Here is a 27,886-nt window from a genome sequence, read left to right on the forward strand (position 1 = left end):
TTTTTGTGCAAGATGTATTTTATGGAAACATATATAGAAAGAGCTTTTGCAAGCCCAAATGATTAGAAAAAAAATGTTTTAATGTTTTAAAATGTTTGGATGCTTTTAGTTTGACAGGGAATAAAGATAGACTATTATAGCTATATAATTTTTATGGTGTTTAAAAACTGAGTTTACATTATCTGAAAGCTAAATCAAATCATCTCTTGTTTTATACTTTCCTCAATTTTTTTTAACATAACATCAAATTGTAATGTTAAATTAATCGTATTTGAAATTTCTAAGTAGGGAAGAAAAAACTACTTTACAGATGTGAGCCAGGCTTCTTTAAAAATAAAAAACCTAAAGAGCCTTACATCTTGTATTTAGATGAGGTTTGAATATAAATCACAATGATGTCTGTGATTTTTTTCCATGAAGTTTCTCAAATACATGGGACTTTGTAAATGGGGCTATGTGGGGTTTTTTTTCCTTCTTCTTTTTTTTTTAATCTATACAAACAACATACAACTGTAGTTTTCTAAATTACCTCCAGTTTTACATTAAATAACATTTACCTAAGTAATGTCCTTCTAGAGTTCATTTAAATTTTGCTGCCATGTGGCCTTAATTTACCTTTAAATATATTTTTCTCAGCTTAACTTTAAAAATTCTGCCTAAGATGTACTTTATCAGATGCTTATTTATCACATTTTGCCTAGATATCCCCATGTTGCCTCACGTCCAAAAATACCTGAACTCCGTTCAGTATATAGAAGAACTACAAAAGTTTGTGGAAGATGATAATTACAAGTAGGTTGGATCTTCAGAAGTGGTTTGTATAACTTTGTCCTGTCCTCCACCCTTTCATCACCGTGTATTTAAACATCTAAATCCTACATCTTATCATGCATATGCCGAATCCAGTTGTACATTTACAATGGTAGAGGTTATTTACATGTATTTCTTTTTAATCACTTGATGTGATTGAGCCAATATACAAGTACCTCCTCTGTTCTTCCATTAAAAAGCATTTCATGTGTCTCAAGTTGTTGAGAGCTGATGTTTGGTAGTTCTAGTTTTAAATTTTTTCCTTTCTCTCTAAATTCAAGCATTAAATCTTTATGGAAATTTATCTTTGAATAGGCTGAAAAATTAATGAAACAGTCTATGAATAGAAAAATTACTCCTTTTTTAATGGTAATTTTTAACACAATTTTGAACTCATTTTCAGTTGTTTTTGTGTATTGAGAGAATATTGAACTTCCTGGACGCTGGGTTAGAGACATATTTGTTCAGTATAGCACCACACTTGCCCTTTTTTCTATTCAAGCAAATCCTTCTTCATTAAAGATTTTTAAACTTACTTTTAAGACAGCTGATATCCATTTCCTTTTCCTTAACCATCCACAGTCCTGCCCAAGGGAGGAAGGATTTTTAAAATCATTAACCCTTTTTTATTTTTCAGTGGTGTGCTATACATCATGACTGCCAGGTTTTTTTCCAAAAGATAGGAGGATAAAGAGTTTATTTCTCTTGAGACTTCTCATTTTCCTTGTAGCTTCATTTGTTAATTTCAAAATTTTGTGCTGTTCCCAAGCTTTCAAATTTAACTTTGTGTCTTCCACAAATATTTTTTCCAGTAAAAGGTTATACTTTAAAATTTTATTGACGTGAAAGACGAGGTTATTTTTCATTGTTAATGCATTATATAAAATTTTTCTTATGCCGTATGATAGTGATTATCAACTTCCTTGTTCCCTAAGTTTCAACAATTTTTAAAGAATTCTGCAGTACAGAATTAGTACCAATAAAAGACTAGAAATTCTGGAAAACAACTAGAAATAACTTTTCTTCTAATATTAAATATATTAAGAAGCTCTGTATTTATACTTAAATGTATCTAAACTTTTATTAATGTTTGAAAACACCTTTATTGCCACCTCCACCATACCATATTATTACCACTTTATCTTTCTATATCAATTTTTATTTTACAGAAAATTTTCACAGGGTAATTCATTTGAGAATGTATGAGGTCAATGGATCGGCTTTTTAAGGTTGGAGTTGTTTCACAGATCTGATGTTGCCCTAGGTTGTAAGCTTCTTGAGTTTGATGGTCTGTGTCATATTTATCACTATTTCTTCCATCTCTCTAATTACTGACATAGCACAAAACACTCATGTTTTGTCCAATTACGTACAGAAGATTATCTTAAAACTCAAAATATGAGTAAGTACTTAATTAAAATTTCTATGTCTGACTCAAGAAACTTAATGGATTTAAAAGAAGTTAAAGTTTATTCAGTAGAAATGAAGTCTAAGAAATTGTTGCATAATTATAGAGGATGGTGAATTTTAACTTCAAAGGGATAGAGTTGGCCAGTTAAGCCATTAAGCAGTTTTAGCTGTCTGTAACCTGACATATTATAAGATAGCCTCATTTTGGTAGGAAAGCGGATGCTATTATACTGATTTTTGTTTTCATGAGTAGCTAGAACTCGAGCAGCCTTCTCATTATATTCATTAACAAATATTTATTCAGCTTTTGGTATTGACGAGTTATTGTGCTAGCTGCTGGGATTACAAAAGTAAGATCTTGTTCTTGCCCTTAAGAAGCTCAGTCTAATGCAAAATACATCCACAAAACAAATAATTACGAAACAATTCAAAAGTACTATACTAGAGATGTGCCCAGGATGCTATGGGAACATAGATGAGAGGAGACCTAACTCAGCTTTAAGTGGGAAAAGTGAAGAGAAAAGAAACATGAACAGCTTGAGGTGACATTATTACCTGAGGCTGCATCTTAACAGGTGAGTAGGAGTTAGCTCCACGTGAAGAGTTAAGAAAGGTGTTCCAGGTTATGGAAATGATCAAAGTAATAGGGTGGGAAACTTTGTTCACTTGGGGAACTACAAGTCTCTTGGTGGTGTTGGAGCATCGTATGGGGAACTGAAGAAGGAAGATATAGTGTTTTCCTAAAGATAGAGTTGTATTGCATGAACCTACTGATTAAATGTGTTGAAAATCAGAGCATTTTAACATAAGAGCCATTAAGGTGATAAGTTAGGGGAAAAAATGGTTTTTATGATGAAAGATTTAAACAAAAATGATACTTCATTTATCCATAGGCCTCTGTTTTTGGCAACTTCATCTATATAGGCAGCCAATATCACTATTACAAATTACATGTATATGTTTTAATTGGGGTGTAAATCTTTCAGTTATTTCATTTTAATACTGAGCATAATATCTTCTCAGTGAATCAGCATCACTGTTATATATAGTGTTTTGATGATGATAAGGCAACTGACACTGACTAGCCTTCACTGCTGTGCTGTTTAAATGCTTCGGGTTTTATACTGCTGTTGGTTATCAGCTGCTATTGATAGCAATGTGATTCTCCCATAGCCTTCTTTTGTCCCTTTCTATTTTGGTTCTGTGTTAGGAAATTGTACTTGTTTTGGTTACTTCTTTGTCTTCCACCTCCTAAACTGTGAGCTTCAGAAGGGAAGTGACACCATGTCTGCCTTAGTCTCCATTATTCCAGTGCTGAGAGCACAGTGCCCGACACAAAACGGGTGTTCAGTGAATGAATGCAGCATAGTCTGGCGCCCAAATAATTAAAGTCAACTACTCTGTAAAAAGAAAAAGAGCAGAGAGTTCTGGTTAATCAAACATCTGTTCAGGGCTTCCCTGGTGGAGCAGTGGTTGAGAGTCCGCCTGCCAATGCAGGGGACACGGGTTCGTGCCCCGGTCCGGGAAGATCCCACATGCCACGGAGCCTGCGTGTCCGGAGCCTGTGCTCCGCAACGGGAAAGTCCACAACGGTGAGGGGCCCGCATACCGCAAAAAAAAAAAAAAAAAAAAAAAAAAAAAATCTTTTCAATACATGCATTTTACATGGTCAAATAATTGGAATACAATTATATATAATTTCTTCTTTAGGATATCAAAGAAATACAAGTTAAGAACCTATAATAGATTTATCATTATAATATCATGTATAATATCATTTATATTGTGCAGTTTCATTGTCCAGTTCCAGTCGGTGAATGCTAAAAAATAAAAAGTCTTTACTAATTTCCAGACAAATGCTTAATAATAATACAGAGTACAGCAAAGTGTATTTCAAGGACTATATCAAAATATTTTCTACAACTGCTTTAGTATCCTATTTCCTGAAACAGTTTCCACTGATAGGAATTATAATCTCTTTTTGCCATGGAACTCAAAACTGATATTTTATCCTAAATGGAACTTAAGCCAACTAACAAACTTTGACTTAGGAAAGGGATTTATCATGGATTTTGTAAATAGCCTTTTTATTTGTATAGATAGAGCTTTCTTTTGATGAGTTGGTTGTTTTTTTTGGATGGTTAGTTTTAAATAAGGTGTTTTTAAAATTTTCAGTGTTACAGAGGCCATTAGCCCATCCAGTAAAGATTCTAGAAAGAATTTGCATAATATATTTAATAATATATGTGAAAGTTACTGAATTTAATTGTCAAGTATCAATATAACCTCAAGTTAAATCACCTTTTAGTCATTCATCAAATATCTTTAAATGTGTTGAATTGTTTGGCAACATTGGGGTAGTTTGGGGAGATTTCTCTGATTTTTCTTTTTTTTTTTTTTCTTTTTTTTTTTGCGGTACACGGGCCTCTCACTGTTGTGGCCTCTCCCATTGTGGAGCACAGGCTCCAGACGCACAGGCTCAGCGGCCATGGCTCACGGGCCTAGCCACTCCGCGGCATGTGGGATCTTCCCGGACCAGGGCACGAACCCGTATACCCTGCATCGGCAGGCGGACTCTCAACCACTGTGCCACCAGGGAAGCCCTCTGATTTTAAATATAAGTTTTTGATGTTTTTTTCCCTCCCTAATATATCCTGGAATCACTGTAAGATCAGCTTTGTATGAAAGAGAGAGGAGACTTAATTAAAGATTTCTCTTGAAGAAAAATATATAGCTGAGATTATTTTATAAAAATGTTTTTAGGTTTTTGGTAGAAAATACATGATTTTAATATTATTTTGTCAAATGTTAATCATTTTATGTGCTTTGTTTCTTTTTTGAAATTCAGGCTTTCATTAAAGATAGAACCAGGGACAAGCACACCACGTTCTGCTGCTTCCAGGGAAGATTTAGTAGGTTAGTGCAGCTTTCTCTCATTACCGAGTAATAAACCAGATAACCTAATAAGAAAGAATATAACACTTAGCACATTTTATTCTGCATGCACAGTTTTCTTTTTGGTATTAAAATATGTCCGTTTTGCTGTTGGTTTTCTTGTTTAATCAAAAGTTGTTACTTATAGTTTGTACAAATAAATACGTAATGTACAAATAAATACAAATAAATTTATAAATAAATATGCCAACTAATCAAGAAAAATAGATATATCCAACACAAAATAATAAATGTTTATGAATATCGACTCTTTTTTTTAGTTAAGAATACACTGTCCTAGGCAACAAGGCTTGATTACATTAGAAATTTCTGTGGTCTAAGTGGGAAATTCTATTACTTTGAATAATTATAGGAGTCAATTTTAGTGGCTTAATTTTTTTTTAAATTTCACTCTAATACTGGACCACGTACTGAAAGTATTAAAAAATAGTGTTAGTCCCTTAATTTTTATCTGTTGCATTACAATGGGGATTTATATGTATACCACACATAATCAAAAATATAAAATTGAAGAGAATTATTTATTTTTTAAGAATTCGTAGGTAATACCTTTTTTAAAATTCTAAAACAGACCTTGGCACTAAGCTTTATATTATTGTATATTTTAAAAATATTTGGAGACCCATCTAATGAGGTATGAAGGAAGTGAGGGAACAAAGCCATGACAGTGTCTCGGGAGAAGAGTATTCCAAGCAGAGGAAATCATTTCAGTCTAAATCTGTTTAAGTTTGCTTTTCTTTTCATTCTTAAATTGATACTTTGTAAATCTGTACATTTTTGAGTTCCATTTTTTTAATTCCCATAAGCTTGAACAGTGTCAATATAGATTTAAATTCTAACTTGAATGCTTGACCTACCCTACACATTCTTTATCTAAGAAGAAGCTGAAACTAAGAGTGAAGAAGTAATGTGTAAAATTAAATGAGCACTGAACTAGGATTCAGAAGACCTGAGTGTTTAGTCCAGGTTTCATCTGTGATATGAGATCCTTACCCCTTCCCTTCTCTTCTAATTCTGCTGCTTCCTCTGTAAATGGGGAGGATATTTATACTGGCTACTTAGTGCAAGTAAAATAGATAGAAATTAATGGATATTGTATGTATTGAGGTTTGTGTTTTAAGATTCAGAAAATAAATATTTCTCTTGTTCAGTCAATTAAATAGAATTAACATTAATATTATCTTAAAATTTAAACCACATTTTATATTTCATATCAAAGGATTACAAATAAAACAATTTTTTAAAACCATTTAACAATTTCTCTCCCTCTCCCTCTCCCTCTGTGTGTGTGTGTGTGTGTGTCTGTCTGTCTGTGTCTGTGTCTGTGTCTCTCTCTTTTTTAATTTAACCCTTAGGTCCTGAAGTAGGAGCATCTCCACAAAGTGGAAGAAAAAGTGTGGCAGCTGAAGGAGCCTTGCTACCACAGACACCACCATCCCCTCGGAACCTGATTCCACATGGACATAGGAAGTGCCATAGCTTGGGTTATAAGTCAGCATTTTTAATTTTACCTTTCAAATTTTTATTTTTTTTTAAGTTGGATTTCTTTTCTATTTATTTTACTAGTTGGACAGTAAATAGTGTCCTTGCATAGTTTTATTTGTGTAACAGTAGTCTTTTTCTGATTTAGTAAAATATCTTGTTTGCATAAAGGCATTTATTTCTTCCTTTACCTTAATTTGGAAATGAGCTTTTTCCAACAGTGCCTTCACATTTGGGGGAGAAAAATGAACATTACAGATCATCATCATAAATTAAATCAGGAAAGCAATATACCATTTTCATTTTAAATTATCATAAGTATCAAGAGTGATCACTTATCTTAACCCAAATAAGTCACTGTAAATGAAGCCTATAAAAATTGTTCTTTTTATTCCTAAATATAAAAAAAGGGAAACTGATTTTTTGTTTAGCTTTGCAAGATTGTTTTCTCAAAATGGAGCCCAAGGTTCACCTTTGCCATGATTTTTGTGAAAATTTAATAGCTATTTTCCAAAAGTGAATGTGAAAACAATTTTTAATGTACCCAAGAATCAAGATAAAATTAAAGTATTCTCTGTTACATAGGAAGATATGGCCTAGTTTCCTAAAAAACTTTCCCTAAATTGTTAGTTTGAGGCTCTCATGATAAAATCTGTGTGTTCATTAGTATGAGAGTTCGGAAGTAAGTTCAGGATAGCAGGTAAATCTTTTATATCCTGAATCTTTATATGAGTATCTTTTATATCCTGAATTAGTAACAGTAATAAAAGATATGAAAAATATTTCTCTTTGTTTCCAGTTTCATTCATAAAATGAACACAGCAGAGTTTAAGAGTGCAACGTTCCCAAATGCAGGGCCAAGACATCTATTAGATGATAGCGTCATGGAGCCCCATGCACCATCTCGAGGCCAAGCTGAAAGCTCTACTCTTTCTAGTGGAATATCAATAGGTGAGAAATAATTCTCTGAGGGTTCCAACTTAATGAAAAATAAGATTTTTAATAAAACTCAGCTGGGAATGAGTAATTAACCCTACTACAAGTAGAAAAAAAATTGATAAAAGCTAAGTAGCAAAGTAGATAATGAGATGATACTACTAGTAACTACTGAAGTTAATAATTCATAATTGTTTGAAAAGTGCTTGATGGTTTGACTTCAGAAGGGGAGGCATTTGAGGAATGGTGAGAAGAGAACATGTGCTGATTGAATTGGTTACTGCATGTAGTTGGAATGTGGGAATGAGGAAAAGGGCAGATCAAGTATGACTCCCGGTTTTTTAGATTAAGCAACTAGTTAGATGGTGGTGCTATTACCAAGGCAGAGAACACTAGAAGAGCAGCCATTTGTAAATGTCCAGGTATTTGTGAAGGATGACTAGGTTTAGGGAATTAAGAATTCTGTTTTGGACATGTTTGGTCCATATTGAGTTGTCAGGTAGGTAACTGAATGTATGAATCTGGTGCTTAATGGGGTAACGTCAGGTTTGTAGATACAAGAATAAGAATTAGCATATTTATAGTATTTCAAGCCATGAGACTGGATGAGGTCACCTAGGGAGAGAATGTAAATAAATAAGAGAAGACATTCTAACATTTGGAGGTGTGATTAAAAAAAAAATTTTCTTTTTTTAATGGTGGGCCATCAAAGGAAACTTCAAAGGAAAAAACAGTGTGGTATCACAAAAGCCCAGTAGAGGAAGTGTCTCTGAAGGGCGGGAAGTGTTGAATGTATCAATATAAAGTGCACAGAAGAGAAGTAAGGTGAGAATGGGAGTTGATCACTGGATTTGGCAAGATCAAAGTCACTGGGTGCCTCAGATGGTGGGGGGTGGGGCACCAGCAACGTGGAGGACGCATCAGCCAGGGCGAGTGTGACGATGACGTAGCTTTCAAGAGTGGGTTCCTTGGTTTGAATGTTTGAAAAGCTTGTGGCAGATTTTCAACAGGTGCAAGTATTGAAGGATCTGGTTCTCAAGTGCAAACCCTTCATTGAGCCCAAGGGGTAACAGCACTCCCAGAGCCACTGCAAGATTTACTTGATGTTACAAAGAAAAAGAAACAGTTTTCTATAACATGTCCTGATTGTTATTTAGCCTCCTCCAAAGCGTCAGCTGTCTGCAGTCAGAACCCAGTTCGTCACACTGACATCCTTCGGATGTTGTCTCAGACGGTTCAGTTTAGCCTGAGGTCTCACTGCCACAAATATGGTCGCCCCACCATGTGGGCACTGTAAGCATCATATAGCAGTTGTCATTGTCAGCATCGTTATCATACTAGGGTTACCAAGAGAGAAGAACCAGGGTTTTGGGTCTTGGTGCTCCTGCCGGATGTCAGGCCTGAGCCTCGGAGGTGGGAGAGCCAAGTCCAGGACGTTGGACCACCAGAGGCCTCCAGGCCCCATGTAATATTAATTAGCAAGAGCTCTCCTAGAGATCTCCAGCTCAACCCTAAGACCCAGCTACTCCCAATAGCCAGCAAGCTCCAGTGCTGGACGCCCCATGCCAAACAATTAGCAAGACAGGAACACAACCACACCCATTAGCAGACAGGCTGCCTAAAGTCATACTAAGTTCACAGACACCCCAAAACACACCACCGGACTCAGCTCTGCTCACCAGAGGGACAAGATCTAGCCCCACCCACCAGAACGCAGGCACCAGTCCCCCCAGCCAGGAAGCCTACACAGGCCACTGAACCAACCTCACCCACTGGGGGCAGACACCAGAAGTAAGAAGAAAAATGAACCTGCAGGCAGCGAAAAGGAGACCCCAAACACAATAAGCTAAACAAAATGAGAAGACAGAGAAATATGCAGATGAAGGAGCAAGGTAAAAACCCACCACACCAAACAAATGAAGAGGAAATAGGCAGTCTACCTGAAAAAGAATTCAGAGTGATGATCGTAAAGATGATCCAAACTCTCGGAAATAGAATGGAGAAAATACAAGAAATGTTTAACAAGGACCTAGAAGAAATAAAGAGCAAGCAATGATGAACAACACAATAAATGAAATTAAAAATACTCTAGAGGGATTCAGTGCAGAATAACTGAGGCAGAAAAACGGATAAGTGACCTGGAGGGTAGAATAGTGGAAATAACTGCCACAGAGCAGAATAAAGAAAAAAGAAGGAAAAGAATTGAGGACAGTCCCAGAGACCTCTGGGACAACATTAAACGCACCAACATTCAAATGATAGGGGTCCCAGAAGAAGAGAAAAAGAAAGGGTCCGAGAAAATATTTGAAGAGATTGTAGTCGAAAACTTCCCTAACATGGGAAGGGAAATAGTCAAGTCCAGGAAGCTCAGAGAGTCCCATACAGGATAAATCCAAGGAGAAACATGCCGAGACATATTAATCAAACTATCAAAAATTAAATACAAAGAGAAAATATTAAAAGCAGCAAGGGAAAAGCAACAAACAACATACAAAGGAATTCCTGTAAGGGTAACAGCTGATCTTTCAGCAGAGACTCTGCAAGCCAGAAGGGAGTGGCAGGACCTATTTAAAGTGATGAAAGAGGAAAACCTACAACCAAGATTACTTTACCCAGTAAGGATCTCATCCAGATTCAACAGAGAAATTAAAACCTTTACAGACAAGCAAAAGCTAAGAGAATTCAGCACCACCAAACCAGCTTTACAACAAATGCTAAGGAACTTCTCTGGGCAGGAAGCATAAGAGAAGGAACAGACCGATAAAAACAAAACCAAAACAATTAAGAAAATGGTAATATAGGGACATACATATCAATAATTACCTTAAATGTGAATGGATTAAATGTTCCAACCGAAAGACACAGACTGGCTGAATGGATACAAAAATAAGTTCCATATATATGCTGTCTACAAGAGACCCACTTCAGACCTAAGGACACATACAGACTGAAAGTGAGGATTGGAGAAAGATACGCCATGCAAATGGAAATCAAAAGAAAGCTGGCAGTAGCTATACTCATATCAGACAAAATAGACTTTAAAATAAAGACTATCACAAGAGACAAAGAGGGACACTACGTAATGATCAAGGGATCAATCCAAGAAGATAATATAACAATTGTAAATATTTGTGCACCCAACATAGGAGCACCTAAATACATAAGGCAAATGCTAACAGCCATAAAAGGGGAAATTGACAATAACAATCATAGTAGGGGACTTTAACACCCCGCTTACACCAATGCATAGCTCATCCAAAATGAAAATAAATAAGGAAACACAAGCTTTAAATGACACAGTAGACCATATAGGCTTAATTGATATTTATAGGACATTCCATTCAAAAATAATAGAATACACTTTCTTCTCAAGTGCTCATGGAACATTCTTCAGAATAGATCATATCTTGGGTCACAAATCAAGCCTTGGTAATTTTAAGAAACTTGAAATCATATCAAGTGTCTTTTGCGACCCCAGTGCTATGAGACTAGATATCAATTACAGGAAAAAAACTAAAAAGTACAAACCCATGGAGGCTAAACAATATGCTACTAAATAACCTGGAGATCACTGAAGAAATCAAAGAGGAAATCAAAAAATACCTAGAAACAAATGACAATGAAAACACAACGACCCAAAACCTATGGGATGCAGCAAAAGCACTTCTAAGAGGGAAGTTCATAGCTGTACAGTCCTACCTCAAGAAACAGGAAAAATCTCAAATAAACAACCTAACCTTACATCTAAAGCAATTAGAGAAAGTAGAATAAAAAAACCCCAAAGTTAGCAGAAGGCAAGAAGTCATAAAGGTCAGATCAGAAGTAAATGAAAAAGAAACAAAGAAAACAATAGCAAAGATCAATGAAACTAAAAGCTTGTTCTTTGAGAAGATAAAATTGATAAACCATTAGCCAGACTCATCAGGAAAAAAAGGGAGAAGACATAAATCAACAGAATTGGAAATGAAAAAGAAGTAACAACTGACACTGCAGAAATGCAAAGGATCATGACAGACTACTACAAACAGCTATATGCCAATAAAATGGACAACCTGGAAGAAATGGACAAATTCTTAGAAAAGTACAACCTTCCAAGACTGAACCAGGAAGAAATAGAAAATATGAACAGACCAATCACAAGCACTGAAATTGAAACTGTGATTTAAAATCTTCCAACAAACAAAAGCCCAGGACCAGATGGCTTCAAAGGTGAATTCTGTCAAACATTTAGAGAAGAGCTAACACCTGTCCTTCTCAAACTCTTCCAAAATATAGCAGAGGGAAGAACACTCCCACACTCATTCTATGAGGCCACCATAACCCTGATACCAAAACCAGACAAAGATGTCGCAAAAAGAGAAAACTACAGTCCAGTATCACTGATGAACATAGGTGCAAAAATCCTCAACAAAATGCTAGCAAACAGAATCCAACAGCACATTAAAAGGATCATACACCTTGATCAAGTGGGGTTTTTCCCAGGAATGCAAGGATTCTTTAATATATGCAAATCAATCAATGTGATACACCATATTAACAAACTGAAGGATAAAAACCATATGATAATCTCTAGATGCAGAAAAGGCTTTTGACAAAATTCAACACCCATTTATGATAAAAACTCTCCAGAAACTGGGCATAGAGGGAACCTACCTCAACGCAATAAAGGCCATATATGACAAACCCACAGCCAACATCATTCTCAGTGGTGAAAAACCGAAACCATTTTCTCTAAGATCAGGAACAAGACAAGGGTGCCCACTCTCTCCACTATTATTCAACTTAGTTTTCAAAGTTTTAGCCACGGCAGTCAGAGAAGAAAAAGAAATAAAAGGAATCCAAATTGGAAAAGAAGAAGTAAAGCTGTCACTGTTTGCAGATGACATGATACTATACACAGAGAATCCTAAAGATACCACCAGAAAACTACTAGAGCTAATCAATGAATTTGGTTAAGTAGCAGGATACAAAACTAATGCACAGAAACCTCTTGCATTCCTATACACTAACAACAAAAAATCAGAAAGAAAAATTAAGGAAACTCTCCCATTTACCATTGGAACAAAAATAAAGCACCTAGGAATAAATTGACCTAAGGAGAGAAAAGACCTGTATGCAGAAAACTGTAAGACACTGATGAAAGAAATCAAAGACAATACAAACAGATGGAGAGATACAGCATGTTCTTGGATTGGAAGAATCAACATTGTGAAAATGACTATACTACCCAAAGCAATCCTCAGATTCAGTGCAATCCCTATCAAACTACCAATGGCATTTTTCACTGAACTAGAACAAAAAATTTTACAATTTGTATGGAGACAAAAAAGACCCCAAATAGCCAAAGCAATCTTGAGAAAGAAAAACAGAGCTGGAGGAATCAGCCTCCCTCACTTCAGACTATACTGCAAAACTACAGTAATCAAGACAGTATGGTACTGGCACAAAAACAGAAATATGGATCAATGGAACAGGATAGAAAGCCCAGAGATAGAAAACCCACACACCTATGGTCACCTTATCTTTGACAAAGGAAGCAAGAATATACAGTGGAGAAAAGACAACCTCTTCAATAAGTGGTGCTGGGAAAACTGGACAGCTTCATGTAAAAGAATGAATTTAGAACACTTCCTAACACCGTATACAAAAATAAACTAAAAAAGGATTAAAGACCTAAATGTAAGGCCAGGCACTACAAAACTCTTAGAGGAAAACATAGGCAGAGCACTCTATGACATAAATCACTGCAAGATCCTTTTTGCCCGACCTTCTAGAGTAATGGAAATAAAAACAAAAATAAACAAATGGGTCCTAATGAAACTTAAAATCTTTTGCACAGCAAAGGAAACCATAAACTAGACAAAAAGACAACCCTCAGAGTGGGAGAAAATATTTGCAAACAAAGCAACTGACAGAGGATTAATCTCCAAAATATACGAGCAGCTCATGCAGCTCAATATCAAAAAAACAAACAACCCAATCCAAAAATGGTCAGAAGACCTAAACAGACATTTCTCCAAAGAAGGTACACAGATTGCCAACAAACACATGAAAAGGATGCTCAATATCACTAATCATTCGAGAAATGCAAATCAAAACCACAATGAGGTATCACCTCACACCAGTTGGAATGGCCATAATCAAAAAATCTAGAAACAATAAATGCTGGAGAGGGTGTGGAGAAAAGGGAACCCTCTTCCATTGTTGATGGGAATGTAAACTGATGCAGCCACTATGGAGAACAGTGTGGAGGTTCCTTAAAAAACTAAACATAGAGCTACCATATGACCCAGCAATCCCACTACTGGGCATATACCCTGAGAAAACTGTAATTCAGGAGGAGACATGTCGTACAGTGTTCACTGCAGCGTTAATTACAGTAAATAGCCAGGACATGGAAGCACCCTAAATGTCCATCAACAGATGAATGGATAAAGAAGACGTAGCACATATGTACAATGGAATATTACTCAGCCATAAAAAGAAACGAAATTGAGTTATTTGTAGTGAGGTGGATGGACCTAGAGTCTGTCATACAGAGTGAAGTAAGTCAGAAAGAGAAAAACAAATACCGTATGCTAATGCATATATATGGAATCTAAAAGGAAAAAAAATGGTTCTGAATAACCTAGTGGCAGGACAGGAATAAAGACGCATGCAGACGTAGAGAATGGACTTGAGGAAACGGGGCCGGGGGGGAAGCTGGGACAAAGTGAGAGAGTGACATTGACATATATACACTACCAAATGTAAAATAGATAGCTAGTGGGAAACAGCTGCATAGCACAGGGAGATCAGCTAGGTGCTTTTTGTTACCACCTAGAGGGGTGGGATAGGGAGGGTGGGAGGAAGACGCAAGAGGGAGGGGATATTGGGATATATGTATACATATAGCTGATTCACTTTGTTATGCAGCAGAAACTAACACTACATTGTAAAGCAATTATGCTCCAATAAAGATGTAAAAAAAACAAAAAAAAGTCACTTGGTGACCTTGACAAGATTTGCTTCATAGAGTAGTGTGGGCAAAGCTTGGAGATTGGAGAATGAGAGGTAAGAAAATAGAGATAGCTATTATGAAGTGGGAGCAGAAAATTGGGACTGGAAAAGGATGTGAGATTAAGAGAGGAATTTGTTTGGTTTTACTTCCTAAACTTTTATTTATTTTCTGAACCTTCTAGATGAGCATTATTTCTTTGGATGTTTGGAGTTAGGAAATCTCCATACAGTGCTATTTTTATTTTTAAAAAGCAATAACGGAGGAAAATATCTTCTTCTGTGATTAACTGCCAGGTTTCTCAAAGGCTAAGCCTATTATAATTAATATGATCATTTCAGTATTGATGAACAGTCAATAGAAAGAAATGTAGGGGTTCATTTTCTTGAACATGTTGACTTCCCTTAACCCTTGAAAGTTTCAAACCCTGAAAGTGAAATTGCTTTGGAGCTGGAATGCTCCATTCAGCAGTTTTATTCCAATATTCCCCTTTTTTTATAAATGCAAATGATTAAATGATGACAAAATTTATAAAACAGAAGACAAGTTGGCCACTTGAAATACCTCTCTGTTAATACTGTGAATTGCCTATATGTACATATCAACCTCAATCTGAAAAACTGATACACAGAATAATTTTTCAAGAGAGAGGAAGAACCTTTTTCCAGTTAAAAATGTGTTACACTTATGGAATCTAGCATGTCACTTTAAGCCAAAAATAGTAATTTTAAAAATTACAGCTCTCAATTCAGTACAGAATATTTGGCTTTTCTGTAATACTTATCATAAGTATTATAATGATGATTATTCTTTATTTGTGGCTTTTACTTTCCATAGATGTTCTTTTTGTTACCACAAGACAGTTATCTAGTTATTTCATTCCATTACAGTTAGTGTCTTAGTTTAGAGACCTTTTAGAACAAGAAGAGGCTAATTCAATTTTTGCCTTTGTATTTATTGTTTAATTATTCCAAGCCTAAGGAGATAAACAGTAGAGATTGTTACATCTTTGTTTATAAATTTAAAACATCAGACATAGGCATTACCTACCAGGGTGTTTGCTTTAAAACATTCTGAAAAGAAAGTCTGTAACCATAGATGGTAGTTGTTAATACACACACCCAATTCATAATCACAAAAGGTTTTTTCCTCAGCTGTAACTTTTACATACAATATTAATATATCCCTTGGAGGCTTTGAGAAAGTACTCTGGAGAAATTAACCAGTGCTTGGGACTGTGGCCTCTAACGTTTTTTAACATGGTATATATGTGCTAGGTTAACCTAAAGTAGTCTTGCCCAGCTAAAGGAGGTGTATCCACTCTGAGCTTCATGCTTCTGGAAGAAACATTTATTTTCTACAAATAAGTCATACTAACTGTGCTTAAATTTTCAGTCTTTATCACATAATTCTACATCAAAAGATAACCTACAAGACCCCACTGCCAACAACAGATTACTTCCAGTTTCTTATCTGAACCACACAACCAGAAAATTACTTCAGTGACTGTTACTCAGTTCTTCAAATAATGGGACATAACTCATGCCACTCTAAATGTATGGAAGAGGTGTTATTCCATCACATATTACGGGTTCCTTATAGTATTCCAGTTTGAGCCTCTCATAGAACCCTGGTTGTGAAAGTCTGATAGACGATTCAACTTGATACATAAGGGACATATTAATTATTGATTTTATTGAGAGCCAGTATTATCTTTAAAATAACTTTTAAATCAACCTAAGCTGTTTTGGACTCTCCAAATTCTTTCCCCTCAAATTAAGCTAATTTAAAACTTTCTATTTTAACTGATATTCTGGGTCTCTTAAGAGAAACTTTTACATTGTTATGGCACCTTTTTTTTTTTTTCTGTCTGAATTTAAGGATTCCATCCTCTTCTACCTTGCCCCTAAAGGCAAAAATTGAATGTCATTAAGCTTTTTTATCCTTAGGGTTGTAATGGGTTTTTAAAAAAATACAAAGGGAAGTAGTATACCATGAACCTGTAAGAAATGTGTAATTATATTGGTCTTAAATTATGGCAAACCTAATAAGGAAAAATTTTGTGCTTATGTACATTCTCTGGTGGTAGGAAAAGTGTTTACTAATGAATTTAAGCCGTAAGTATACATGCAAAAATGTTTTATGCTATTTTGTTATTTTGGGTAGTCTTGTCAACTCTATTCTAATATGTTACAAAATAAATCAAGCACAGTGATATTAGAATGAAGAATTGATATGTGGATGTTCACCCACAAATCATGTGACTCATTTTATAAGCACCGTTAGAGTATTTATTTTTAAAAGACAACATCCAAACCCTTATTATGATGTTTAAAAAATAAGATAACTTTTGATTTTAGGTAGCAGTGATGGCTCTGAACTAAGTGAAGAGACTTCATGGCCTGCTTTTGAAAGGTAAGAAAAATTGCCCATTTAAACTATTTTGAGTTTATTTTGTCTATCTTAAAGTATATGATAATGTGAATTTAAAGACATAATATTTATTGCATATCTCCAAGGGACTAAAGCCTAAAATTTAGGCTTCCTGCTGGTGGCAAAAAAAAAAAAGTTAATATTTAAGCCTGGAATTTAGTGTTATCTAGTAAAGACATATTTATTTGGAGGCTTGACACATATATTTGAATTTTAGTACATTTTAAATTGTAACTTAAAAATAATAATAACCAATCACAGCTTACCTACATATGTGTACAAAAAAAAATTATTTCCTTAAATTCTGGTTCATTTAAGTAATTTTAAGGCATTTAGTGGAGTGGTCAACTTCATTCTCAGCTAATTTGTCAAGAGCAAAATGACTTAGTAAATTTTAAATTATACTGTAAGTTAAAGCAGCTAAAAGTTTGAATTTAAATTGTCATTAATTCAAAGTTTGCATAAAGCACACAGATTTGTACTGAAATAATGTAAGTCATGTTCTGTTTTCTTTTCCTTGATGCTTTAAGCTGTAAGATCTGTCATCTGCTTGTGGCAAATACACCATGTTGATATTCCAAAATAAGATTTTTCTAAAAATGTAGTCAAACAGTGCAAATTATTGTTATATAAAAAATATCCATTAGAATTTTACTGTCTTTGACCATTTCCATTCTGCCATTGTCATATTAAGATACTTGAATCATGAGCAAAATAATTGCTCCCTTTTGTATATAAACTAAGCAATCTAAGTTTCTAAGCAACAAGATTAGATTGAATTTTGAATGTCATGTTAAAATTGATGAAGTTGAATATATTTAGTTACCTAACTCCCTGTCAGTCACTTTTTAATAGAAAACAATTATACTAACTATATATTTGAAATTGAACTATACATACTTGAATTGGTTAATTTCATGATGTAACTGGAAAATTAGATCCTTGTTCTTGAAACTTAATAAAGATTTCTCACCATTATGTGATTAAGATTTTACTTGCAAATCTAATATTTCAAACTACTTTTGAACCTTTCTACTCTAATTGTCAGTGTTCCTAAGTTTTGTTCTCTTTGTTTTGGGGGATTTTTAACAATTTGTTTTTACATATTATTTCTCTTCCAACTTTTTCTTTCAATCTCTTTATTTGGGTTTGCCTGAAACAGGAAAAACACAAGAGTTGCCTCTGGCTTGCTGTCTGTACACAAATTGTCTTATTAGTTCTTTCCCTCTAATAAGAACATAATATCATCAGATGTTGATTTCAGAGTGTACTGTGTTTAGGTAAGAAACATTGATGAACAGAATTGTTTCTCATATCACATGAGTTATAAGCGAGTAACCAGAATGGTGTTGTGTTAAATAATCTGTTCTTATCCCAGCAGGTTACTTATGAAGATGGTATTTAACAGTATAAACCTTCACATCTCAAAACAGTATTTTTCTTTTGACAAAAGTTTTGCTTTGCAGATATTTGCAGCCAAAAACATGTACTGTGCTTGTGCCAAGTTTAAATCAGTGGCTCTTGGGACATTTTGAGAGCAAATTAATGCTGCCCAGCAAGACTCAGACATGAAATATTAAAAAGTAAATAAAGAACTAGGATTTAAAATGCTAGTGATAGTGAACTTTGAAAATAGAGAGACATCAAATATGTTGCCCCTTAAGTTGCTAAAATAATACTTTCTGTTTTAAATATCATTTATTAACAGTGCTAGTTTTGGCTTTTCCTAGGCAAAGAAGTAACAGTGTTTCTACATGCGTGTGTGTGTTTGTTTCCTTTGTTAAGTATCACATGCCATTTTGGATGAATATTAACTCATACCATTTTTATCATTTATTGGCTTTATCATGTATTCATTTTAATTGATGTGGAAATAGAAGACTGCCTTATTTATTGCTCAGTTCATCTCTTTTGGTAGTTTTCTTGGATTTAATATAAAAAAAAGGAAAATAAGGTGTTTAAGCCACATTACTTTTAAGTTTATAGGTCACATTGCTTTTAGCTGTCTTTATAGGGGCATACAATAAAAATGTATTGTTATATAAATCCAGGTATCAGAGGGGGCCCTGGGTTCGCGGCTCGGGAGCGGGCATGGGGGTCTGGAAGATGCAGGGGCCAGTGGGCAGGCCTTGGGTCCCGGCGGGGCGAGGGGAGGCTGAAGGGGAGGGGTAGGGATAGCTGCGGGGACCCACGGGGCGGTAACGGGGATGGTCAGAGACGAGATGCAGAAGGGACCCGGAGGCTTCTGGAGAACTGGGGGATATCTGGGGGGGGGGGGGTGCAGCGGGCCGGTAACCCCTCTCGGTTCGACGACAGGGGAGTGTGGAGGCTGGAGAGGGGCTGAGGGGACGGGGGACTGACCCGGCAGCCCCCGAAAAAAATAAAAAATTTAAAAATACGGGCTTCCCTGGTGGCGCAGTGGTTGCGCGTCCGCCTGCCGATGCAGGGGAACCGAGTTCGCGCCGCCCGCATACCACAAAAAATAAATAAATAAATAAATAAATAAAAATAAATAAATAAATCCAGGTATCATATTTAAAGTGGAATCCAAGAACTGGAATATGAACAAAAGGATTTTTTAAGTATTTTTCAGGCTTTGATAGTGTTTGGTTATAAATACCTCTTTAATTATTTTAGCAGATTTGTGAAAGTGAATGTATATAAATATGTGGTTTGAACTAATAAGCACCTTTAAGTATTTATAGTCAATAGTAGAAGAAAATAATTTGAAATTTATGCTGTATGCTTTAAAAAAAGAAAGAGGAGCAATCTCATATACTATCCTTTTGTAGGATTTAGAAAGCTGTATTACACAAATTATTATGCTGTTCTAGGTTATTGATGATGATTGTGTGAGTAAAAGTAATATATACAATTTATAATGGAATCCAACAGGAACAGATTATACTATTCTCTCGGCCCGGTGACAAGAGTGGCACGAAATGGCTATCGAAGCCACATGAAGGCCAGCAGGTACAATTCCCCTGCATTCAGGGGTCACAGAACTCCCCTCTGGTGTTGGTGATTGGCTTACATGGGTGTGGTCTCACATTATTTCTGTTCTTTCTCAACTAATTGGTTTAAAAACTAAACAAAATGCCCATGAAAACTTTCTTTCCAAGATTTAATCTAGAGATAAATTTTAACTGTTCTTTCTGATCCCAGAGCTAATTGCTAGAACTTGCATCTTTATGTCAACATTTTAAAATAATTCCAAATCTGTAGCTTTTTAACTGCACAGGTCTTTCTAATGTTGCTGATTATTGGATAAGCAGTACAAAAATCCACTTGTTATTCAAGGCTGCAATCGAAGAATTTACTACATTCAATTTATCGTTTTTAAGCATTTTTCAGGTTAACTTCAGGTCCTGAATTTAGACAAGTCTTTTTTATTAAATAATATTTCTGTGTTTAAACTCATGTTCATTCAGTTGTTTATCTAGTTAAACCTGGTCTCTTTCTGCACTACATTAGCTGCAGAAGAAAATAAGTATGGTAGATTGATTGGGGGCTGGAGGTTAACAGTAATGGATAATCCACCAATTCTCATAATACAACAAAATAGCAGACTTTAAAGTTAATTTTATGTCAATTTAATGGTGTCTAATCTCCTTGAATATATACCTCCTTGAATATAAATAGCTCCAGCATGAAATTTCTAGTGGTTTCTAAGTTTTTAAGTCACTTTGAAGACACCTAAATAATAAAAAAGGGATAAACTTGCAAACTTCAGGTTTCTTCACTGTTGTAGCAATTCTGCAGCTCATGTCAAATGACCGGAGGAATGACAGATTTTTTTTTTTTTAATCAGTGTGTATGTTTTAATTGACTTATATAGGAATTGTTCTTATTTTAACTGTTGGACCTTAAATGAGTTGGGGAGAGATATTTAAATGTTTGATTATTATTTTGTGATGGTTTTCTTAAGATTCAAGAAAAAGAAATCTTGAGTTTTGGAGTTATTCCTTTCTTGAAGAGCTGTTAGGCTATAATCACTTAGATGCATTGATGACATTAAAATGTCATTAAATTTTATTGCAGAAAGTCGGTTTTTTAAATATGTTAATTGCCTTCATTACTTCTTTCACCTATTTTAGAATTAAGCATGGGTTTTCTTTTGCTTTTTTCCTTTTGATTCTGCTATTTTTATTTTGAGTTTTATATGCTTAATACTTTTAACAAATAGAATCCTCATCTTTCCTACTAGGACTTAAGTTTCTACTGGGGAAAAAAAGGTTTCAGCAGTGATGCAGTGTGGCATGTTAAGAAGAAAAGTCTTAAATCCCTAATTTAATCTTTACTAGGGTGAATCTCTGTATTCTTTCTAAATTATACTTGTTCAAATATGCAATAAAATGTTTTTTAACCATCTGCTGACTTCAGTAACTTCCTATTAATTTTGTGACAGCTTATAAATTTCAGATCAGTAAGCCTTTATAATTGTCAGTGTCTTCTTATTCTGAATGAAGTAACAGTTTTAAAATTAAGAATAATTACATTTTATTTAAGTACCTACTTGATAATCACTAAAGCGCTTATATGTTCTTTTCTTCATCTCATTATTATAGTTCTGCAGAATCAGAAGATTTGGCAGTACATTTATATCCAGGAGCTGTTACTATTCAAGGTGTTCTCAGGAGAAAAACTTTGTTAAAAGAAGGCAAAAAGCCTACAGTAAGAATTTAATATATTTTAATACACATTCTAAAATTAAGCAAATGAATAGGACCCTAAAAAATATGAAGATAGTTGAAATAAAACCAGATATATAATACACTTGAAATAATTTAAGACATACCTTTGCCTCACAATGTTATTTAATTTAAAGTGTTATTATACCTGCCATATAGATTTTGGTTAAATCATACATTTTGGGTGTTTAAATCAAGATGCTCCTGTACTTATCTTTGCTCCCTAATATAGTTCTTAGAGAACCTTGAAAATATATCCCGTTAAGAAGTATTTTATGTAGTAAGTTTAGAAGAAATAGAAAACAGAGTGACAACCCTAAAAAATAGAATTCAACCAATTTTGTTTGGTCAGTCCTAAGTAGAATGTATTGAGTGGACGTGATAAGAATATTTGAGATAAAGATTTCAGAAGTGATGAAACTCGAAGCTAAGACGGTGGAAGTGAAGTGGAGCTAAAGGTCTTTGGCACTGAGAAAGCAGAGTGACTGAGAAGCCAGTAGCATTTGCGTAGTATATTCATGTGTCTGTCCTCTCCAGGTAGCATCTTGGACGAAATATTGGGCAGCTTTGTGTGGGACACAACTTTTCTACTATGCTGCCAAATCTCTAAAGGCTACAGAAAGAAAACATGTAAGTATTCCTGTTCCAAGTTGTTAGCATAGTTTCACAGCCTCTTCATGGTTGTAAAGAAAGTAGGTCTAATGCGATGCAACTGTTTGGGTTTTTTCCCACATTCTAATCCAGAAGTTCTTACACTTTCCTTGTTGGAGTATTGTAATGGAATTATTTTTGTTTAGTAAGACCATTCCAAGGAAGGTCTTGGAACAACTTCCATATTTTGTAGTTTCTTTTTTGAATGCTATTTTTCCATTGCAAATGTCAAAACTGCACACTACAAGTATCTATCTTCACTTCCAAGCCCTCTCAAACCTGGGTTTTTTGCGTCAGAAAATGGTTGAAAACTATCACCTTGGAGTCTTGTTTCCTAATTTGTAAAATATGAAAAATTCAGACCAGCATCTCCAGTTCTGTCCACCTCAGTCTCTGTTTGAGTGATTTTCCCAACAGTGAAGAGGAATAATAGTTACTAAGGTTACTATGATCACCTTCTTGTGTTTAAAAGAAGCTTTGAAATGCTCTTTTCTCCAGATGTAGAATCTTCCTATAAATCTTTTTTTTGCATGCTGTTTTTTCTATGCCAGTGATACAGTATTTGAAAATGGAAAACTAATTTTCCATTTTCCATGTTGCATTAACACAGTCCCCTGGAGAGGAATTTTATTTCTAAATTGTGTATTTTGGGGGTGGGGGGGGGATTAAGTGGTTTACCATACTGAGGAAAGGTAAGCCACTGAAAAAAAAAAAAATTAAGTTCTTTTACTACTTGTACATTACCCAGTGATACTGCATAATTCAGAGAAGCCCTTCGTTTTTTTGGAGGTCGGGGGGAGGGCATTTATCACTTTGTGTTTTTTTATTCTGACAATGGCTCTTAAAAACTATAACACACACACATTACATGTATATATTTTAATATCAGGTATTACTTCACCAAACACTTTGACTAAATTTACTGGGATTCAGTGTTCTTTTGTTTGTTTTGTTGTTGTTTTGTTTTGTTCCTTTTAGTAAGAATAATCCCTAGTTTGAAGTTTGGTTGGATGAGGCCAGTTACAAGTTCAACTTCAGACATTATCATTAGAGAAGCTTTTCTTTATTCTCACAGTTTTAGCCCTTTAATCACACCAGGGGTAGAGAAGAATACATTTTTGGTTTAAATGAATGTGGGAAGTGCCATAAGATAGCATCACCTACCTTTCCTTATCAGCCGTACCCACACCTTGTCACTGTCCTGAATTTCATGTTAATCATTGTCTTGCTTTTCTTTGGAGTTTACCATATATGTTTCCTTAAACAGTACATTGTGTCATTCTTTAATTGTATCTGAATGGAATCATATAAATTCTTGAGCACTGACTTTTTTGCTCACTATTATGTTATAATTGTCTAGATATAGTCCTCATATTGAGGTGAAGGACTGTTTTTTGTATTCTAGTCAAATTGACTATAATGCCCACATACCCGACAAAGCTACAGTTTAGTTTCACTAGAACGTTGTACAGAGTAATTGCCTCTGGTTAGTACTGCTGTACTCAAAGGAGGGGGAAGAAAAAAGGTTGATATAGCTAAATTAAATTGTCATCTTCAGATATAGTTAACTGTTCACTTAGCTACTTTCAGAGACTTGGCTGGATTTCACTTATTATAAAGAAGTTGACTATTATAAAGAAGTAAAATGTATAAAGTGAATTTTTTTTGTTTTTTCCTAACTTTAATCAGAAAGAAGCCAAATTAGAGAATTGATTAAATAACTGAATTTGTCCTCTAATACATATGTTAAATATCTTTTCGTGTTTGGCATTGGTACTTATACATAGAGAATAATAACATGCTAGTTTGGGCTTTTAATTATATGAAGTAATAAATAATGCATATGAAATGTTTAGAAATTAGAGCATAGTGGGCTGTGAGGGAGCCCAATTGAGTGCCGAGGAAATGGACTGTATTCCTTATCTTTTCTAGTTTAAACTGTTAAGATTAACGAAAATTATAAGAACAAAATAGAGTATAGAGACAAGTCCATGTTTATATTTAGTATCAATTTTAGGATAGAAAAGATAGGGCACAGAACTAAAAGCAATGAAGGAAAAAAAATGTAATCATTTTCAAACAGTTAAAATACAAATTGGAAGAAAATATTGGCTATATATAAGCAATAGATAAGGGATTAAAATCTTTTATATAAAAAACAGCACCATCTATGTAGTGTTCTTGCCAAAAATTTAACCTGAATTTAATCATGAAGAAACAATTAAATCCACATTGTGGAACATTCCTATAAGCCAACTGGCTTGGATTCTTAAGACCAAAATTTGGCAGATGGAATAGGGTAGGGGGACAGAAGGACTGTTCTAGATTAAGAGAAACTAAAGAGTCTTGACAGCTAAATGCAATGTATGTACCTTGGTTTAATCTTGGAGGAAGTTTTTTTAAGCTATAAAGCTCATAATTAGGACAATCAAAAAAATGGTAATATGGACTTTATATGGTTGTGACTGTTAAATTTCTTAAATTTGTTACATTGTGGTTATATAGTAATATATTCTTAGGAGATACATGTTGAAATATTTAGAGTCCAATGTTATGTGTGCAACTTACATTTAAATGTTCAAAGAGATCAAGCAAATGCAAAATGTAGATATATGGGTAATCATTGTAGCATTGTTTCAACTTCTCTGTAGTTTGAACCTTTTCAAAATTAAAAGCTGGAGGACGAAAGAAAAATCACTAATGAAAGTATACCTGTTCATATATATATATATACATAAATGCAGGAGGAGGAAATCTGGAAGCCTACACCTCTGTTTTATTGCTCTCTAAAGTATGAATGTTTTTGCCTGTGAGGAGCAGAGCAGACTTGGGAAGAGAGAATAACTGGGAAGAAAGGAGGGGGACTATGGTTTTATTATGTCTATATTTTTGAATATTTTAAGATGAAAACATTCACTGTAAAATTATTTTTAATTGAAGTGTATTCATTATAAAAAAATTTTTGCAGATATGTTTGAGCCTATCTCTGCATAGTAATGAGTGAATAATTACTGTTTCATAAGTTAAATTTTAAAAACCAAGGCTACACCTGAAAAGGAAATCTGTAACATATATAAAGACCTTCCACAACTCTAAGAATAAAACAACAGTAGAAAAATGGAATAGGGAGATAAGGTGAAATATAAATGGTTAATAAACATGAAAAGGTGATGAACCTCACTAGTTATCAAAAACACAGATTAGGGCTTCCCTGGTGGCGCAGTGGTTGAGAGTCCGCCTGCCGATGCAGGGGACACGGGTTCGTGCCCCGGTCTGGGAGGATCCCACATGCCGCGGAGCGGCTAGGCCTGTACGCCGTGGCCTCTGAGCCTGTGCTCCGCAACGAGAGAGGCCACAACAGTGAGAGGCCCGCGTACTGCAAAAAAAAAAAAAAACAAAAAAACAAGAAAAAAACCACAGGTTAAAGAAGATGCTCTTTTTTTTGGCCATTAGGCAGAAATTTTAAAGATTGATAATATAACACTAGCCAGGATGTAGGGAAACATAGACAGTTGGTGGAAATTTAAATTGGTATTGTTTTTGTGGTGGACAGTTCTAGTCAGTATTTAACTTAATAACCAGCGATTCTTTATCTGAAAGTCTGTCCTATGGAAATCCTTGAACAAGTGCACAGATATCTATAGAAGAATATTCCTGGAATATTTATAGTATCAGAAATCTGCAAACACTGAAAATACTTATTATTAAGGAAATACTGATAGGTAAAAACCACAAGTCAGAGTAAGTATACCCCCATTTGTATATAAAAACCAACAGCAACAGAAAAGTCAGTCTTTGGTGTAATGCATAGAGAAAGGTCCAGATGGCTACACCCCGAAGGATGATGAATTCTGAGGAGTGGGATGAGATTCAGCTGGTGGTTGAGGGCATTTGCACTCTATGTAAAGGGGCTTATACTGTTTGAATTACTTTTTTTTTAATTGAAAAAAGAAGCAATTGATGCAGATGTTTTGGGGGCTAGGAAAAGAATATTAGAAAATCGTGCTATCTGCTTGGACATAAATTATTAGCTGTGAAATCAGCTGTTCTGTGGTATTGCCAATTTGATTCTTCATAGTATTAAAACTTCCTAATCCCTTTGGCTTTCATTTTTGTAGTACCCATGTTGTTACAAATAATGTGATGTGTTCCTTCTTTTCCCCATTTCTTTAAAATTGTGAAACATATACATGCAAAGATATATAGTATACATGTACATTTTAAAGAGTAATAAATAAAATGAACACCTCTATAACTCCATGCAGCATAAGAAGACAGAGCATTACCAGAACCGTCCAAGACTTCTCAGATAGCATCGTCTTCCTTCCTTATCAGCCATACCCACAGCCTATCACTGTCCTAAATTTCATGTTCATCACTGCCTTGTTTTTGTTCAGGATTTTACCATATATGTTTCCTTAACACATTGTCTCATTTTTGAACTGTACCTGAATGGATTCACATACATAGTTTTAAGCACTCCCTTTTTTTGCTTAATATATTGTGGATGAGATTCATCACTGTTGATGCATATAGCTGTCCTTTATTCCTTTTCATACTTGAATAGTCTTCCACTTTATGAATCTGCCATAATTTATTCATCATTCTACTGATGGACATTTGGATGCTTTCCAGGTTATTGCTGTATCTAACAAGGCTACTATGAATATTTTTGTGCAAACGTTCTCTGGTTTATATACCAAGGAAGGCAAACGTTCAACTTTACAAGAAAATGCCAAATTGATTTACGTACTCACCAACAGCATAATGAGGTTTCTCACTGTTCCACACCCTCACCATACTTGTTGTCAGGCTTTTTAATTTTGGCTAACCTAGTAAATATGAAATGGTACCTTGTGATTTTAATGTATACACCCCAGATTATTAATGAGTTTGAAGTTTTTTTCATGTTGTTGGTCATTCATGTTTCTTCTCTAAAATGCCTGGATAAATCTTTTGCTTATTGGATAGTGTGTTTTCTTACTAATTGGTAAAGTTTCCTTATATACTCTGGATACTAATGTAGCAGTTATGTGTTACTAATATCTTCTTCCAATTTGTTTGATTTGTTTTTTTTTACTCTCTTTGTGACGTTTTTAGTGAATAGTTCTTAATTTTTAAGTAATAAAATTTATCCTTTCCTTTATGCTTAATAGTTTGAGTCATGTTTTTTTGTTTTTTAAATTTATTTATTTAGTTAGTTATTTTTGGCTGTGTTGGGTCTTTGTTGCTGCACGTGGGCTTTGTTTTTTCTAGTTGCGGCGAGCGGGGGCTACTCCTCCCTGCAGTGCACAGGCCTCTCATTGCGGTGGCTTCTCTTGTTGCGGAGCACGGGCTCTAGGCGCACGGGCTTCATTAGTTGTGGCTCATGGACTCTAGAGCGCAGGCTCAGTAGTTGTGGCACACGGGCCCAGTTGCTCCACGGCATGTGGGATCCTCCCGGACCAGGGCCCGAACCCGTGTCCCCTGCATTGGCAGGTGGATTCTTAACCACTGCGCCACCAGGGAAGCCTGAGTCATG

General features: G+C 35.0%; 2 protein-coding genes across 8 annotated transcripts in view; one reads left to right on the plus strand and one right to left on the minus strand.

The window, feature by feature from the left end:
* The window catches only part of RALGPS2 (Ral GEF with PH domain and SH3 binding motif 2), a 305,267-nt gene that overhangs the window by 269,897 nt on the left and 7,484 nt on the right, over positions 1 to 27,886 (plus strand). For 4 of the 5 annotated variants that reach the window (XM_024133662.3, XM_024133661.3, XM_024133663.3 and 1 more), the window contains 8 exons: positions 702 to 792; positions 5,069 to 5,136; positions 6,531 to 6,666; positions 7,457 to 7,608; positions 16,951 to 17,005; positions 19,919 to 19,996; positions 21,592 to 21,697; positions 22,252 to 22,344. In XM_024133662.3, coding sequence (XP_023989430.1) covers positions 702 to 792; positions 5,069 to 5,136; positions 6,531 to 6,666; positions 7,457 to 7,608; positions 16,951 to 17,005; positions 19,919 to 19,996; positions 21,592 to 21,697; positions 22,252 to 22,344 — 779 coding nt within the window. The remainder of the gene's footprint in view (positions 1 to 701; positions 793 to 5,068; positions 5,137 to 6,530; positions 6,667 to 7,456; positions 7,609 to 16,950; positions 17,006 to 19,918; positions 19,997 to 21,591; positions 21,698 to 22,251; positions 22,345 to 27,886) is intronic. The other variant, XM_024133664.3, reaches the window with a different exon arrangement.
* ANGPTL1 (angiopoietin like 1) overlaps positions 1 to 27,886 on the minus strand; it is an 84,644-nt gene that overhangs the window by 28,315 nt on the left and 28,443 nt on the right. The window lies entirely within an intron of this gene.

The sequence above is a fragment of the Physeter macrocephalus genome, chromosome 4 (genome assembly GCF_002837175.3).
Source record: "Physeter macrocephalus isolate SW-GA chromosome 4, ASM283717v5, whole genome shotgun sequence".
NCBI lineage: Eukaryota > Metazoa > Chordata > Mammalia > Artiodactyla > Physeteridae > Physeter > Physeter macrocephalus.